General features: G+C 50.4%; 1 protein-coding gene across 7 annotated transcripts; it reads left to right on the forward strand.

Moving 5' to 3' along the window:
• The first annotated feature begins 166 nt into the window (after positions 1–166).
• LOXL3 (lysyl oxidase like 3) lies at positions 167–17,661 on the forward strand. 7 transcript variants are annotated; one of them, XM_032880720.1, is made up of 16 exons: positions 167–365; positions 1,712–2,036; positions 3,662–3,825; positions 4,446–4,660; positions 11,467–11,523; positions 12,117–12,176; positions 14,343–14,562; positions 14,803–14,983; positions 15,123–15,277; positions 15,520–15,687; positions 15,821–15,983; positions 16,193–16,436; positions 16,528–16,643; positions 16,723–16,859; positions 16,968–17,079; positions 17,264–17,661. In XM_032880720.1, the coding sequence occupies exons 2-16, from the start codon at positions 1,724–1,726 to the stop codon at positions 17,335–17,337; spliced, it is 2,379 nt and encodes a 792-aa protein (XP_032736611.1). In that variant the 5' UTR covers positions 167–365; positions 1,712–1,723; the 3' UTR covers positions 17,338–17,661. The 7 variants fall into 7 exon arrangements, with proteins under 7 accessions (XP_032736611.1, XP_032736609.1, XP_032736610.1 ...); XM_032880718.1 differs by lacking the exon at positions 167–365 and having other exon boundaries at positions 1,083–2,036; XM_032880719.1 differs by lacking the exons at positions 167–365; positions 11,467–11,523 and having other exon boundaries at positions 1,083–2,036.
• Positions 17,662–17,766: the final 105 nt, after the last annotated feature.

Raw genomic sequence — 17,766 nt, forward strand, 5'->3', positions numbered from 1 at the left:
CCCGTGGCCTCTCGCGTGTTTAGCTCCCTGACCGCAGCTGCCCGGCCTCCAACCCGCGGGAAAAGAAAGCTTCATTGAGCAGGCCGGGGAGGGTCGGCGGTGAGGGGTGGGGGGAGGTGGAGCGGCCGCCGCGGCCGCTCCACGGGGGAGGGGAGGACCAAAAGAAGAGGAGGGAACTGGCCAGGGAGGAATCGAAGGAGAAGGCGGAATGTGGGAGGGCTCAAGGGGACGTGGGAGGGACGAAAGGAGAGGGGGGAGGGAGGGGGGGGTCCAGTCTCCCCTGGCCGAGCACTTTTTTTGGGAAGTCCTAGGACCGATCTCCAGGACCTGGACTCTTCTCCCAGCCCCTAGAGTCCCGCTCAAAGGTAGGGGGAGTCACGCTGCCGCGGGAGGAAGGGGAGTTTCAGATGGAGAGGATGGTGGCGGGACCACGGAAAAGGGGTGATGCAGGATGGGGTCGAGGGGAAACCAACCAACAGAGGGTTCTATCATTGTTTAAAAAGAGAGAGAGAGAGAGAAGAAGAGTGGAGAGAGGCAGATATTTGGCGGGTAGAAGGCTGCAGGGTGTTCCAAATAGGGCAGCTGCCGGCCCTAGGGCTGGAGGCTCCTCTATGAGGCCCTACCCCTGGGCCCCCAAGCCAAAATGTCCCCAGAACAAAGCTGTCCTGTTGTGTTGTTTGTCTGAGTTGGGGAAAGCATGTTCAGGGGGCCCCTTGCTGGAGAGGGGCTATTCTCAGTCCCAGACAGAGGAAAGGCCTTGGCTGAGGAGCTGATTGGTGCCCTGGCCTCTGGTTGCCCGGTGACAGCGATGGCAGTGTTGGCAGGAGGTTTGGACAACCCTACCCCATTACCCCTCCCAGCTTGAGGCCTGGCCCTCCTGGGCCCCTTGACCCCGCAGGGCATGTGAGAGCCCGCATGGATAGGGTGTGCAGGGGGCTCTCCGTGAACCCTGGGCTCTGCCATGGAATCTGCCCAGACTGGACTCTGGGCTTGGCTGCCAATCAGGGAACCTAAGGTCTGAGGGGCTCCTAAGCCCCCTCACCTGCTTCTCTCCACAATCAGTAGCTATCTGTCCTCTGGCTGAATGGAATCTCTGGATCCCTGCCGTCACCCCTCCTTGGCTCTTGCCAGGCCCTCTCCTTACCTGTTGCTTGCATCTCTCTGTTGCTCTGTGTGCTGCCTCTCTCACGGTCACCTTCTATCTATCTTCCACATTGTCTCTCTCTACGGTCTCTTTCTGTTTAATCCCCTTTCTTTCCCACAGTTTTCCTTCCTCTCACTTCCTGTCTGGGTGTTCCTCTTGCTCAGTCTCTATCTCTTCCTCTCAACCATTCTCTGCCTCTTGGTCTCTAATCGCTGTCTTTTGATCTATGGGTCTCTTAGACCAGTGGGTGGGGATAATGGAGGTGATGACGACAGCTAGGGAAGGGCCTTTTGGGACAGAACAACTGATGCTGAGGGAGAACCTCTCTATCTCTGTGTCTCTGTCTCTCTTCCTCTCACTGCCCCCTCCCTGGTCGGTGTCTCTCGGACTCTGTTTCTGCTCTTACTGAATTTGTGTTTCTCACTTAGTCCCTGGGTCCCTGTATTTCTCTCACACGGTCTCTGTCTCTGTCCTTCACTGTCTCTCTTCCTCTCCTGACCTTTCTCTGGGATGCAGGCTTGGCTTGGTCTTGGTTTGTCTTACACACTCTCTCTCTGGGGCACCCAGGCCTTCCCTGCCATGCGACCTGTCAGTATCCGGCAGTGGAGCCCATGGGGGCTGCTGCTGTGCCTGCTGTGCTGCTCCTGCCTGGGAGCTCCATCCCCATCCACGGCCCCCGAGAAGAGGCCTGGGAGCCAGGGGCTGCGGTTCCGGCTGGCTGGCTTCCCCCGGAAGCCCTTTGAGGGCCGCGTGGAGATCCAGCAAGCTGGCGAGTGGGGCACCATCTGCGATGACGACTTCACCCTGCAGGCTGCCCATGTCCTCTGCCGGGAGCTGGGCTTCACAGAGGCCACGGGCTGGACCCACAGTGCCAAATACGGCCCTGGAACAGGTGAGCAAGGCTCCATGTGTGGCCGAAGTATTGCCTTCATGCAGGGAGAGAGAACACCAGGGAAGGCGTGGGAAGCTAGGACACCAGAAACAGCCAGTGTCAAGTACACCCATGGTTGACAGTCACTTCTCAGGCCTGTGTGACCTTAGGCTGCTCAGTGCCTTCTCTGAACTTCAGATACCCTAGGTACAAAATGACTAGGTGATCACTAAATTCTTTTCTTTTGCCTATGTATGATTCCACAAAGACACATGCTAGGACACAGCTACAGGTAAGTCCTGTACAAGTAAAGTACAGTTGGTTTGATGGAAAGCTGAGAGCAGATAAATGGTGTCTAGATGTCCCAAACAGAAGGGATCACAGATACTGCAGCTGACAAAATCAAATTATAGGCAAGAGCTGAAACCAGCAAGCTGGAACTGACTAAGAACAAGGTGTAAACTCTTACCACATGAAGTGGGGTGGGGGGATTATAGGAGGAATTCTGAGACCTGAAGATGCTTCCATTGTATGAGCCCACAGTAGGATTGATGGGCAGAAGCCCAGGCAGTCTGCAGCACATCCCCCACTTCCCACTGGCTGGACAACTTCTGGAATAAAGTGTCCCTTGTAGATGCCACATTTAAGAGAGACAGTAGAAAACGGAAATGCTTTCAGAGGAGAGCTGCCCAGATGTGAAAGATTGGAAGCCAAGTTTCAAGAGGGAATAGCTGAAGGAACTAGGGGTGTTTGATATGAAAAGAAAAAGCTTTGGAGAGCACTTACTTGAAGGTTGTCTTCAAATATGAAGACAGTCATTTGGCTGAGGGGGTTTTCTGAATGGCCTCAAAGGTCTGAATCAGACCTGGTGGGGGGAAATCATAGTCACGAGAACTCTGTGATGGTTCCAGTGGCCTGGTGGAACAGGAAGTAGGCATCCCAGCAGAAACTGGGTAAGTCCTGTCAGGACATGCATGATGGGTCCTTGCCATTGGCTGTGACAGACAAGTCACATTGGTTGGAGTCCCATGTGGTTTGGGTCCATCCAACTCTGAGAAGTCAGATATTCATTTCAATGTGGTCCAGGCAGAAAGAAAAGGGGCAATGTGGCAGTACAGGCAGGGTAGGCCCATGGGAGAAAGCGAGGCTGAGGTGAAAAGATCTTAGATTTCCAAGTTTCACAAATGCCTTAAACCCCTAAGTCCCCATGTGTTGGCTGCGTGGTCTTAGGCAAGTTACTTAACTTCTCTGAACTCCAGTTTATGTAAAATGGGAGCAGCTCTAAGAATAATCATGTGTATGCATACATGGCAGAGTGCCTAACACTCAACAGGTGCTTGATTAATTATAGCTATCACTGAATAGGTCAGGATTGATTAGAAATTCAGTGTTGAGTCTCAATTTTTTATTCACCGTACCAACTTCTCGAGTATCCCTGAGATCACCACTGGCCCTCCATCAATCCCGTGCTCCCTTTCCTCCCAGGGTGTCCTGTCTCTTGCACACCCATTATCTTAGCTGAAAAATGGGATCATCTTGGCCAAACGTGAGGCCTGTATGCTCACTCTCCCCAACATCCCCAACCCCTCCCCGCCCCCATCCTGCCTCCACAAGTCTCTCTCTCCCCCATCTCTCTCTCTCCACAGGCCGCATCTGGCTGGACAACCTGAGCTGCAGTGGGACTGAGCAGAGTGTGACTGAATGTGCCTCCCGGGGCTGGGGGAACAGTGACTGCACCCACGATGAGGATGCAGGAGTCATCTGCAAGGACCAGCGCCTCCCTGGCTTCTCAGATTCTAATGTCATTGAGGTCTGCCATTCATATGCACGCACATACAACATACACATCCCGCCCAGGATGGCCAGGGTGGTTTATGTCGGTAGAGGGGATACTAGAGGGTAGGGGATCCCATATGCCTCACAAGCTAATTTGGGTTAGTGGGAAGCTTAGCAGGGTGTGGACAAAGAATAGAGCTAGACATATTAAAGCCCAGGTTTGTTTTAGCATTGGCATTCACATCACTAAGCCTGGCATGAGCCTCTCCAGCTTCATCCCTGGTCCCCAGGGCATCCATTGCTCTCCTTCCCTTCAGATGTTCCTGCTCTCTGGGAACATCTCCCTTCCTAATCTCTCCTACTGCTTCCACGCCACTTCTTCTGAGAATTGCTCCCCCATGCTGGGGCCGACTTGGGCACTCCTTCCTCAGCTTCCTCAGCACCCTCAATCGCTTCTCAGAGCAGGTGCCCTTCCACTCTTGGGGTCCAGGAGAGTCAGTTCACTGCAGAGAGCAGGCATGCCTCTCAGCCCTGTGCCAGCGCCTACTCACCACGGGCTTTAAAGCAAGCACACTGATCAGGGGTCTGTGAGGGCGAGAGGACATGGGAAAGGCGCTACTGAGACTCCTTCCTCTGCTTGTGGTCCTATTCCAGGTAGAACAGCACCTGCAAGTGGAGGAGGTCCGACTTCGACCGGCCGTGGGGCGGGGCAGGCGGCCCCTGCCAGTGACCGAGGGACTGGTCGAAGTCAGGCTTCCCGACGGCTGGTTGCAAGTGTGTGACAAAGGCTGGAGTGCCCATAACAGCCACGTGGTCTGCGGGATGCTGGGCTTCCCTAGCGAAAAGAGGGTCAACACGGCCTTTTACAGGTGAAGAGATGTGGGCGCTGAGTGGAGAGGGCTGGGATTAAGGGATGCTTACTAAAAGGGTTGGTGTCTCGACCCCAGGGAGGGTCCGGGGCTCTGCAGCAGTGGAGAAATATGGAGGCCCTTTCCAAACTGGAGAGTTGAGAAATCTTGTGGGACCATGAAGGGCTCCTCGGGGCGGGTCTGAACTGGGGCAAACAAGGCTTCGGCTCTCTCGGGCCCGCAGCCGGGGCTAGTGGCGCGGGGCGTGGGCCAGTGCCCATGACGCCATCGGTTGGCAGGCAGACTCTCCATGTCCCGGGGCGCGCGCCAAGCCTCGCGAGGCCACGCCCAGCGGCCCGCGGTCCGCTGGGCGGTTACGGCTACGGCGCGGGCGCGACCCCGGGGCGAGCTCAGGGAGCGCGCGGCCCCGCCCTGCGGAGGCAGCGCCTGGGTGTGTCCAGTGAGGGGCTGGACGCGCGTGTCCCCGCCAGAGGGCCAATCCCTGAGGGTCAGAGGGCGTGGGGAGGGTGGGGCCCTGCCCTCGGAAGCCCTCTGGAGCCCCCGGGACGCCTAGGCAAGTTTTCCGGAATATCCTTCGGCGGAGGTGCCCGGCCCTCTCCACCTGCCCTGGAGCCGGGGTGTATGCGCTGGCTTCCTGAGTAACGGATCCCTTGCGTGAACGGCTCTGTGCTTACAGCGCCTGGCTACCCTGGAGAATCTTTTGCCGTCATTTTGAGTTTAGAATCTTCACAGTCTCTCTGTAATCTATTTTGCAGGCTAAAATGCTAATTGTTTTCAGCTCTTCGTTAGTTGAGCTTTGCAGAAAGACCTCTTGACATCTAGGTGACCTTGCATTGGGTACACAACTTCAGAAACGGTCTGATCAGGGCAGGGTACAGTAGAAATGCTCAACTTTGGGTAGAGCATGCCCAGACTTGGTATTGACTTTCTGTTGAGCAAACACCCCACTGTTCATACTGAACTGGTAGTCATCTAAAATCAATTCAGATCTTCCCTTATCCTTGATCCTAATAGAAAAGCCTATTTGAACCTAAATCTATGTTGAGTTTACCCTATTAAATTAGTTGGACACATCACTGAAAATCCATTACAAAGCCACGATGAACCCATGAGATAATCCTGAATCTTGACATTATTTTCAATTTGCCATCCCTCCCAGCTTCCTCTCAAGGATGTACAAGATAGCTATGCCTTCTGCCTTCATCAGAGTGACTGTTAAAATTGTTGAAATGTTCAAAACCAAAGTCTAACTCTTCATCACTCATCAAGTCTTTACTCATTCGTTGTGAAATGTTTTTTCCACTAATTGGGAACATACTGAACACTACAATGAGGTAGCCAACATTTCACCATTTTATCTATAATGAAATCATGGGACATTTTGTTAGTCTCCCTTAAAATACAGATATATTATGTTCATGGCCATTCTCCAGCCTTCCAATTTAGTAATCTTGTCAAAAAAAGAAATCATGGTGGTTTGAGCTAATTTTTACTGAAATCCTTCTAGGTTTCTAAGAATCTCCATATATTTTCCTCACTGTTCACAAACTTTCCATTTAATAATGTATTCTAGAGTGTTATTATTTAGTTTAAGGAATCCTTTTTCTTCTTTTTGAAAGTCAATACATTATCCAACCTCTGGTCTTCTCCAGACTTGCTCAAATTTTCCTTGCCTTGGCAGTCTGCACATCTGAAAGTTCTTTCATCTCCAAGTAATATACTTTATCTGGTCTAGAGACTCAAACGGTTTTAAAATAGCTGTGTGCTGTACTCCTTCACTGTTATCTGTCTTGGGACTATATTTCTTTCTCTGTGCTGTTCTTCACCTTCCCTAATGCAAACATCAGGTTCTGAAAGAATTAGTACAATGTAAAAAGCAGGGATTTCAAGTGACAAGGCTAGCATGAACAAAAGTGAAGAGATCCATTCATTCAGTATTTGTTTATTGAGTTAGTCTACGGTGTGCCAGGGGCTGTTGTAGCCACTAGGGATTCAACAATAGACAAAAGGATTCAACAGTAGACAAAACAAAAATCCCTGATCTCATGGACTAAGGAAGAATTGGAAAATAGAAAAAATTTTAAATGCAAGGATAACAAAGAGTGTAATCGATAAAAATAAGGCAGGGAAGGAGTTAGAAAGTTGGAAGTGGGATTGCAGTTTTAGATAAAGCAGTCAGAGAAGGCCTCTTTGAAAAGGCATCATTTGAGAAAAGATTTAAGGCCCAAACTGTGTAGAAATTTAGCCAAACATTTACAGGAAGAGAGATCATAAAAGATCCTAGGGGGCAGGGGAGGGGTGGAGGGAGAGAAAAAGCACTTTTGTCAGGTTCCTAGAGGCCACTGTGCTGCAGCTGAGGTAACAAGAGAGAAAATGATATAGGAAGAGATCCAGAAAGAATGGGGAGCCCGATCATGTAGGGACATTTGGGAGACTGGTTTTTTCTCTGTGTAAGATAAGGTTTTGAACAGAGGTATGACATCTGACTTCCATTTTTAAAGTATTATTTTGATTGCTTTAAAAATAGTCTGTAAGGGATGCAGTAGAGTCAGGGAGGCAGAGAAATTAGTTAGGGGGTTATTGTCTCCTGAATGCCAAGTAAAGAAAGTGAGAGGTGATGGTGACCAGTAAGAGTGGTGAAAAGTGATCACACTGTGTGTATGGTTGAAGGTAGAAGCAAAAGGATTTGCGGATGGATTTAATGTGGTGCGAGAGAAGGAGAGGAGTTAAGGTTCATTCCAAGGTTTTGAGCCTGAGCTCAGTATGGAGTTGGACTTTTCTGATAAGGAAGACAGTGGGTGGAGGACATTTTGTGCAAGGAGGAGGTGGGGGACATTGAATAATTAATTGGTTTTGGACCTGTTAATTTTGAGGTCCTCTAAGACATTGAAATGGTGAGGCTGAGTAGGCAATTGGGTATATGACTCTAGAGTTCAGTTGAATAAAAGTATTACAAGTCTTGAAACTGGACAGTGTCACCAAGGGAGTGAGTGTAAACAGGAAAAGAGGAGCCCAAGAACTGAACTGAGAGCTTAAATGTTATGAGATCAGGAAGATAGAGTGAACATGCAAACAGTGAAGTGAGGTAGAAAGAAAACCAGGGGTGTGTGGTAGCCTATAGCCAAGTAACGGGCTTCAAGAAGGAGAGGGAGCGAGTGGTCACCTGACTCAGTGCTGCTGATGGGTCTAAAAGCACAAGGACTGAGAAACAAAAGCTGGATTTGGCGAAATGGAGTCATTGCTGACCCAGACAGAGAGGACAGTGATGAGGATATTTTTCAAAAGTGGTTGACTAGAGTAGAAGGTTGTGCCGAAAAATAATGGAAGAAAGATCTAGATACTTAAAAGGCAGAAAATGGAATGCTTTTCATGCCATATTGGAGAGTTTCATCTTTATTCTATGACAAAATTAAAAATAAAAGTATTTGTGTGGAACACTGATAAAATAAGGCCAGTATTGTCAAAGTTTACCCAATAGTAGTGAATTGGAGGGTGGAGGTTCAGGGTGCAGTAAGGCTAGTTAGGAGTTTGTTACAAAAGTGAAGCTGATTTGGAAGGTGACAGCCAAGAGGGAGGGAGTAAAGAGCTGTAGGATGACTGGTAGCAGAAAATAAGAGAAGACACATGGCAAATGACCCTAAAGCTGCTGGAAAGGAGGATGGTGTGTGCCATCAGTCATCTCTGGGCTCCAAGGTAATACCTACCAGCTTTCCAAGTGAGCCGTCCTTGGCAAGTCTGAGATCCAGCAATTATCCCTAGATGTGCAAGGTCTGAAGTAACATTCAGAGATCGGGAATATTTGTGTAGACATTGCAAACTGTTACTGAATCTGGGATATGAAGGCTGGAGAAGGACACATACTGAGTAGAGAGATCAGTTGTAGTGAGAAAAGGGGTTATAGGAGTCCTGGGAGATTCTGTGATGGGGATATGATCTAGATTGCCTTTCACAGGTCACATCAGACAGAGGGAGCATTTCCACAGGTAATACCCTCATAAAGGAGAGGCAAGGACATTACGAAGAACTCCACCTTCCTTAGAGAAAGAAGATACATTGGCTAGCTTTTAGAGGAAGCCAGTAAGATGTTGAGAACAAGAAAATCAGAATATGATGCATTCAACATTTTTTCAAGTTGGTTTTATAGTTCTGCCCTAGAACACGTGAAAGTTATAGAATTTTAGAAGAGGAAAAGGATGTAAAGATAATTGAATCATTTACTGTCCTTTTGTAGGCAAGGAAATTGAGGTTCTAAGAGCTTTAGTGCTGAAAGCTATTTATTGAACTCCTACTATTTGAAAAGCACTGTGCAAGGTGCTGAGAACACAGAGGTGACGAGAGATTGTAGAAGACTTTACAGGCTACATTAAGGATTTGGGTCTTTATAATAAAAGCCCTGGGAAACAAGTGAAGCGTTTTCACAAGGAGGGGTGTGAGAAGCTGTGATGAGGTTTTGGGGCTCTAAAAGATCACTCTGGCAGCATTTCTGAGAATGGTTTGCAGAAGAACAAGAGTGGATGGACTGGAGAGATGTTTAGGAAGTAACACTGACGGGACTTGGTCATGGACTGACTTTGGGAGTCAAAAAGAGAAGTATCAAGGTTAACTCTTAGGTTTCTGGAGTGGATTTTACTGAAAGAATTACGGGTTTATTTTTTGGACCTACATTACATTTTAGAACACTTTGAGACATCTAAGTAGAAACATCAAGAATGCAATGGAATATACAAGGTTAGGTATAAATGAGAACATAATAAAGAGAGGATACGGACTGAGTAGAATGCCTCAGACAGGGCTCCAAAAATTTAAGTGCCTAGGTAGGGGAGGAGCCTGTGAATAAGACCAAGAGAGAGTAAACAGAATTAGGAATCAAACCAGACTGGGAGTGTTAGGACAACCAAGGAAGGAGAGAAGAAGAGAACAGTAGTTCTTCTGAGAGGTAAATAAGGTAAAGACTGAAACCGTCTACTAGATTTATTTTCGCAGAGTGATGGGGAAAACCAGAGAAGAGTGGGTTAAGGAATGAGTGGTAAGAGAGAGGATATAAAGTGGAGCATATGACAACTCTTGACAGTGCTTTCAATGAAGAAGGGGGGAGAAATGGGGTGGAGGGTGTATGTGTGTGTGTGTGTGTGTGTGTAGGAGAGATTTGAACATGTTTAAAATGATTCAGTTGAGGAGAGATTGTACGTGACTTCTCAACTGAAGAGAAAAAAGATCCTAAGGGATGGAATTCGGAAATATTGGGGGGGTGGCCTTAGAGAAGAGAGATGGTTGGATTGAGAAGAGGGCACATAGATGTACGCAGGTTTTTATGTTTGATGGTTGAAGAAACAAATGATGGGGGGGAAACAAGCACATTTGTGAATGAAGGAGTGTAAATAAAGACAGATATCAGTACTGGTCCTAAACAAACACCAGGTTCTTAATATAATCTATGTTGCACCTTATATATAACTAAGTATGCCATAGGATATTTAATATAAGAACCTTATAAATAACAAAGAGAAGAAGTACTTCTAAATTTCTAGATAATACTGCATTTTTCTGAGTACTAGTCAGAGGATTGAGATATTGTTGAAAACACAAAATATATTTCATTTTAGACATATCTGAGAAAAAGACGTTTGAAGAAAAAGTTTCACACTGTACTTGTATGATGAGAGGTTCTAAACTCTTAGTAATGTCTCAGGAAAGGGACCTGAGAGTTATTGTACACACTTTCCTAGGAATGTTGGACATAATGGATATTTTGGCAAAAAGACCAACTAAATACATCCCAGGAAGAAGCCAGGACATGAAAAGTCAAGCAGCTTCTGCGCTGTCTCAAATCTATATATTAACACCCAAGTGCATCTGCGTACAGTATGTTAGGTCCAGATAGGACTCCTCAGGAGAAAACAGCAGAGTAAGAACATGTTTAAAGAAGGGATAAGTAAGATGATGACAGAGAGATCCATAAACTTGTAAGAACAGACAGGCCAGACCTGCATTCATCTGTGCATAGTCAGAAAGAAAAGAGAGGGGGCAAAATTGAAGTCTTTAAAATCAAAGGGAGAACGAAAGGAGAGACAGCCCTAGTTTCCAGACATTAGATTTAAGGCAACCTCTTGAAGAATAAAATAGGTCAAATATTTAGGCCAATTAAAAAGAAATAAAGTTTTAGACTTATTTCTCTGGAAGTAAGTCTGGGAGCTGAGCTCTGTTTGTGAATGACTAAAGCATATGGGATTTAATTTAAGCAGGAAGGATGCTGTCATCCTAACCCACCTGGCCTCATGTTCCCCAGTCAAACCAACTTAATGTTCTTGGACATCCAGCCTTGGTCCTGGTCCACAGGCCTCAGACCTGGAAATGCCAGAAGTCAGAGAACATCCAAGAATAAAAGACAGTCAGCCTCCCTATAACCAGGCCAGAGCGCTCTCCTTGCCCGGTCAGTCTGACAATCTTAACAGTCCTAACACCTTCCTACTTATACCTTTCCCCAAAGTCCTCCCCTCGGGTTTAGAGCAACCCTGATACTGAGCCTGGTCCTCATGACCCATCTGCCCCAGACTAGTTTCTGTGGATGCTGATATAGGGGCTCTAACAGCCTGAGTCCCTGAGCTTCACTGCTGCTCATCGGCCTGGTTTTGGGCATGTGAAGCCAAACAGCTGTGAAGGGTTGAGCCTTGGGAGTATCTCATAACATCCTGCTGACTTTCCAACTTCCCTGTTGGAAAAGAAATTTGCCCTTGGCCCTGGCTGCACCAGCCTTTCCCACTTGGTTCTAGACTGATCTTGACTCTGCTATTGTCTTATCCTCGCAGAAAGTTGAGGAAGCGAGCGGCCAAAGCCTCGGCCCGACGCCCCAAGCCCCTTGGAAGGTAATGGGGCAAGAGCCCCGGGACCTCCTGTTTGCCCCTGTGGCCCCAGGAGGTGGATGGATGGAAGGCAGCCTATCCATGTCCATCCCAGAACCCAAGCTGACGAATTAGGGATGTAACCGCAAAATGGCCATTCCAGGGGGTGGGGAAGCAGGCATGGGAATGGGCAAGCTTTGATCTTAGGGTGCACAGGGAGGAAATAATGTAGCAATAGTTGAGGAGAAGCCTCCTCATCCTTATACTTCCCCCAAATAACTTGGACTCCAGCCCCAACGGCCTGCATGCTTCCTGCCCCCAACTCTTCACCCCCACCCCTTAATTCACCAACATTCCCCTTCTCTCTCCTCCCATTACCTCTTAACCCCTCTCCCCTCACCTCTGGACAGACTAGGTTTCCCATCACTGTTGTGGAATCCACACAGCAACCGGAGTTCCTAAAATGGAGTTCAGTGACGTGTAGCCATCAGTGTGTGTGGAAAATCTGGCCCCCTTCACTTCACTCCTTCCCACGCTCGAGGGAAGGTACATCGAGGATCCTTCCTGGGCCACATACCTAACCACTATCTCCACTAACTTCTTTCTCCTTTTTTCAGACAACTCACCAAGCTTAAAGTCAAACCCAAACCCCGAGTGGGCAGGGGATCAATCAAGAGGTAAATGAAGTTCAGGTGGGGTGTGAGGAGAGGGAGCGCACGGAGTGACGATGAGTCAGGGTGATGGGGCTGTGGTCAGGAAGGGGGCCGAGAGGCCCCCACCAAGACGTGGAGGAGCGGCAGTAGCTATTGCAAACCACCTTCCAGATGATATACTGAAATGTAAAGTGATGCTGGCCCTTATGTAGGTTTCTGGGGAATTACGCTTGTCACAGGATTTTTGCAAGACTTGATAGAAGTTCATCTACTGACTACCCTTGTCCCACATGCCTATTTTTCTTCCCCCAGTGAATTCTAGCAGATCCTCTGGCACTTCTGTCCTTCAGATGCCATACCTGTGTCTCCCTCAAGTTCAGCTTGCCTAAAGGATCAATGTTCCCAGCTTACCTTTATTTAATTTTTTAAAAGTAGGTGCTACCAGCTTGGAGGGGAGACTTGGGGTCCCCTCTGGAACCTTTGCCAGGGATGGGTTCAGATTATAGTCCCTGTGTCTCTGGCCCAGTTGACACAATTAGGCTCCCTGTTTCCTAATTTTCTCATGGGTTCCTTTGGAATTCAAGGGAGTGGAAAGCTTCCAACCCCAGTGAATACCCCTCAGTAGGCTTCCAAAGGCCATTTGCATGTGATAAGTCTCCCTGATAACTTCTTGAGGAGTGGCTGAAGACACAGAGAATCTATCCCTTTCTTCCATTCCCTCCTCTCTTCTGCATATTCTAGCATCACCCAGTGGTCCCCTGGGGGTCCTCCTTCCCCAGCTCCTCTTTCTGGTGGCTTCAAAGGAGCTCAGAATTTGGGGGTGTTCTTGTAGTGCCTTCTAGCTAAGGGTCCTCTGTGCCCGACATGGCCATGCTCTGGTCTTCCCTGAACCCCAAATTCAAGTGCACACTGCTGCTTTTACTGTGTTCCTTGTGGGGAAAGGGGAGGAGGAAGTTTAGAAGAATGAGATTTTTTTTTCCTGTGGCCTCTTTGGCTTTTATTTTCAGCCACACAGGACTTTGGGAGAGTACCTGATGTGTCTGAGCTTCAGAATCCACTGATCCTGAGCCACCAAAGGTATTCCGTAAAGTCTCCAGGCTTCCTTTGTCTGTTGTATGTATGAACTTTTCCTCTTCTCTGCCTCTCCTAGCCAATAACTTCACGTCGTCAGATTCCTTCCTCTGACAGCAAGTGATGGGCACGTTACTACATAACTCATTGCCAAACCAGCCTCACAGGCCCACTTCGCCACTACAAGCCCTCCTCTCTAGACACTGTTGTCATCACGCGGCCCACTGCCATCTTTTATTCTGTTAGTGTCAATAAACAAGCCCCCTCCATCTCCCAAGGCATCTCTCCAAAGTGCTTCTAAGTTTTAATGTCTCTAGTTTAATCCCACTTTCATGCTTGGGTGGCTAAGGAACCTTCTTTCTGTTACATTTAAATTGCAGAACCATAGACAACCTTATTAAAGCTCAGCTCAGGTCTGGAGAGATCTATACCATTCTGTTGTGCATATTCTCCTTCTCTGGTCATGTGGTCTCTAACTTCTGTCTGTCTTACATTTCTACATCTTCATTCCCACACATACCAGCCCCAGTCCTTCTGGTATATTCCTCTCATAACTACCCATCAAATTCTGGCCTGGAAGACCCTCTGGCCTCAGAGAAGCCATTTAGACCCAAGACTTACTCACTCCTTTGCATCCTGACCCTGATTCCATTCTCTTAGCCTCAGCATAATAGAAGGCTCTGTGCTCCCGTGGGCTCTTCAGGCCTCCTGTTTGTGTCAGCCATTACCTCCTGCCCATCTTTTCCAGCCGGGCAGTCCTGGCTTCCCACTCTCTCTGCCCAGCAGCCTCAACCCCAGCCTCCATTAGGGCCAGCAACTTAAAGCCATTCGGAGCAAGGTTTCTGTCAGGTAACTCAAGACTAGCTGTCCTGTCCAGAGGGGACTTCAGCCGCTGGTCCCCAAGAACCCTCCTGTCTGGGTAACCTGGGCTTTTTCAAACTGGAAACTTGCCCATTCCCTTTGTCTCTATGGAGGGAAATGCAGCAGAGAAGAGGGAAGAAGAAGGGATGAAATGATCACGAAAGGTTGGGGGATGGCGGAGGCATGGAGGGAGGAGGGCTGGGGGCAGAGAGGGAGGAGCATTGTTTTACCCTGTTGCACCCACTCCTGTCCCCCCAGGCTGCTGGCCCAGCGGCAGCAACACTCCTTTGGTCTGCATGGGGTGGCGTGCGTGGGCACCGAGGCCCACCTCTCCCTCTGCTCCTTGGAGTTCTATCGTGCCAATGACACCACCAGGTGCCCTGGGGGGGCCCCTGCGGTGGTGAGCTGTGTGCCAGGCCCTCTCTACGCAGTATCCAGTGGCCAGAAGAAGCAACAACAGTCGAAGCCTCAGGGGGAGGTGTGTGACAGTGACTCTAACCTTCCCCACCCCAGGTGGAGGTCCCCACAGCCTAGCCACCCCCTGACCAAGCACAGCCCTGACCTTTGAGGACAGAGAGGAATCTTTCTCCAGGGGGTGGGCCACAGACCTGAGACCACCCCCTCCCTCCCACAGAATCTCATTCATCTCCCAGGTCCACTTAGCCCTCTCTGTGCTGTTTCCATTCACTGCTTTTGGGCACATCTCTCTCCTCTATAGACCCGAGTGCGTCTAAAGGGTGGGGCCCACCCTGGAGAGGGCCGGGTGGAAGTCCTGAAGGCCAGCACGTGGGGCACAGTCTGTGACCGCAAGTGGGACCTGCAGGCAGCCAGCGTGGTGTGTCGGGAGCTGGGCTTCGGGAGTGCTCGAGAGGCCCTGAGTGGTGCCCGCATGGGGCAGGGTGAGGGGGATGAAGATGGGTGGAAGAGGGAAGGAGAAGGTGCACACTCTCCTGGGAGGCACATCCCTTGGGAAGGAGACCCCGAGGCAGACAATGAAGGTCCAGTTATAACCTCCTGATCTTTGACCTCTCACCCTAGGTATGGGTGCCATTCACTTAAGTGAAGTTCGATGCTCTGGACAGGAACCCTCCCTCTGGAAGTGCCCCCACAAGAACATCACAGCTGAGGACTGTTCCCACAGCCGGGATGCCGGAGTCAGATGCAACCTGCCCTACACTGGGGTAGAGACCAAGGTCAGTTTTCTTTCCAGTTCGGTTCAGGGATCTTGCGTCCTCTCCAGTCCTGGTCATGATCTGCAGCCTGACAGCTTCCCAGCCCACTGTCCCAGGCCCTCGCCACCTGGCAGCTCCCACCCAACGCCCCCACTCACCAGCCCATATGTGCCTCTGAATCACCCATCAGCCACACGCCTGCTATGGACTCCCATTACCCTCCCCAAAAGCTTACCCAGAACTGCCATTCTGTGTCACTACAGATCCGACTCAGTGGGGGCCGCAGCCGACATGAGGGGCGAGTGGAGGTGCAAATAGGGGAAGCTGGGTCCCTTCGCTGGGGCCTCATCTGTGGGGATGACTGGGGGACACTGGAGGCCATGGTGGTCTGTAGGCAACTTGGACTGGGCTATGCCAACCATGGCCTACAGGTGAGTGAGGAGAGGGAAACCAAGGCCATTGCTTCCAAAGCCTGTGTTTGGGGCAGAGGACTGGGGAAATGAGTCCCTTGGCCCAAGAAGCTGGACAGCAGGGCCTCACAGAAACACCAACATATGTTCCCAGGAGACCTGGTACTGGGACTCAGGGAATACCACAGAGGTGGTGATGAGTGGAGTGCGCTGCACAGGGTCTGAGCTGTCCCTGGACCAGTGTGCTCATCATGGCGCCCACATTGCCTGCAAGAGAACGGGAACCCGCTTCACTGCTGGAGTCATCTGTTCCGAGAGTGAGTGAGGCCAGGGAAGGGAGGCTCGGGGCCACCCCTTCAGAGAGAAAAAGAGGGCTCGAAGCTGAAGGGGTACTCCTTGTCTGTGAAAAACCCACCTCTCCCCTTCCACAGGGGGAGGAGAAGGACCCCCATCTGTCCCTCCCACCTCCCCCTCCACCGCCGCCCCAGCAGTGACCTCCTGCACTCTGCTTCCTTCCTTGGGGCAGCTGCGTCAGACCTACTACTGCACTCGGCCCTGGTGCAGGAGACGGCCTACATTGAGGACCGGCCCCTGCACATGCTCTACTGCGCCGCAGAGGAGAACTGCCTGGCCCGCTCGGCCCGCTCGGCCCCCTGGCCCTATGGCCACAGGCGTCTCCTCCGGTTCTCCTCCCAGATCCACAACCTGGGACGAGCGGACTTCAGGCCCAAGGCTGGGCGCCACTCCTGGGTGTGGCACGAGTGTCATGGGTGAGCCGTGCAAGCAGAAGGGCAAGGTCCCTGGCGAGGGGCAAGCTTGCTGGGGGTAGGGAAGGCAACAGGGGTCCCTTTGTCCCCACAGGCACTACCACAGCATGGACATCTTCACTCACTATGATATCCTGACCCCCAATGGCACCAAGGTGGCCGAGGGCCACAAAGCTAGCTTCTGTCTAGAAGACACCGAATGTCAGGAGGGTGAGTCGGGCCTGGAGCAGACGTCGGTACCTCCATCCCACAGCTGTGCCTCACACTGACATGTGCCAATCCCTCTCAGATGTCGCCAAGAGGTATGAGTGTGCCAATTTCGGAGAGCAGGGCATTACTGTGGGCTGCTGGGATCTGTACCGGCATGACATCGACTGCCAGTGGATTGACATCACAGATGTGAGGCCAGGAAACTACATTCTGCAGGTGCCAGGGGCCTGAGTTCCAGCTGCCAAGGGGGAGGGATATTTGTTAAAGACACCCTTGGATCTGAGGAACGTAATGGGTTATGCTGCCTTTCCCCCACTCACACAGGTGGTCATCAACCCCAATTTTGAGGTAGCAGAAAGCGACTTCACCAACAATGCGATGAAATGTAACTGCAAATACGACGGGCACCGCATCTGGGTGCACAACTGCCACATTGGTATCTCGTGGGAAGAGGAGCCCAGAGAGGCTGGGCAATGGGAGGGAAAGACCATCATTCCCATCTGCCTACATGGGTTCTGTGTCTTCCCACCCACCTCTGGATCTCCCAGCCTCTCTGCTTCTACCCACCCTTCCCCCCAGCGGGTCTGTTTCCCCATCTAAGCCACCCACTCACCTTGTAGGTGATGCCTTCAGTGAAGAGGCCAACCGGAGGTTTGAGCGCTACCCTGGCCAGACCAGCAACCAGATCGTCTAAGGTGCCGCCACCCTCTTCCACAAACCACCACTGGCCCCTAAGAGCAGGGGTCTGAGGCTGCCATTACCTCAGGAGTTACCAAGGAACCCCTGACGTCAGCAGACCCGCCGCACTCATCCAGTGTGTGCTATGGATGTGGAACTCTCAAGCCAAGGTTATCGCCCTCCTTCCCAGGCCAGCTGCCGGATCTGTGGCCAGGCGTGGGGAATTTTTGCTCCCAGGCCCAGCACCGAGCCAAGCACACAACAAAGAGCAGCACCTGATTAACTGCCCAGAACAACAGACAGCAGCAGCTGGTTTTCTTGCAAAGGGAGGTCAGAATGGTCAGCTCCAGTGTCTCCCCTCAGTTGAGGGGGAGAGGGGGATACAGCTTTACCTCTAACCTTTTTGTGGGGGAAAAGATCAGTACCCCCCTTATTTTTGACTATA

Source organism: Lontra canadensis, unplaced genomic scaffold (genome assembly GCF_010015895.1).
Source record: "Lontra canadensis isolate GAN:19392208 unplaced genomic scaffold, GSC_riverotter_1.0 scaffold71, whole genome shotgun sequence".
NCBI classification, from domain to species: domain Eukaryota; kingdom Metazoa; phylum Chordata; class Mammalia; order Carnivora; family Mustelidae; genus Lontra; species Lontra canadensis.

What these genes read in the sequence shown, in the direction of transcription:
- LOXL3 (XM_032880718.1), top strand. Translation starts at nt 1,655, where the DNA reads ATGCAGGCTTGGCTTGGTCTTGGTTTGTCTTACACACTCTCTCTCTGG. An exon ending in CAAATACGGCCCTGGAACAG is followed by an intron (nt 2,037 to 3,661) that starts GTGAGCAAGGCT and finishes CTCTCTCCACAG; the next exon opens with GCCGCATCTGGCTGGACAAC. An exon ending in TGGTGCCCGCATGGGGCAGG is followed by an intron (nt 14,984 to 15,122) that starts GTGAGGGGGATG and finishes CTCTCACCCTAG; the next exon opens with GTATGGGTGCCATTCACTTA.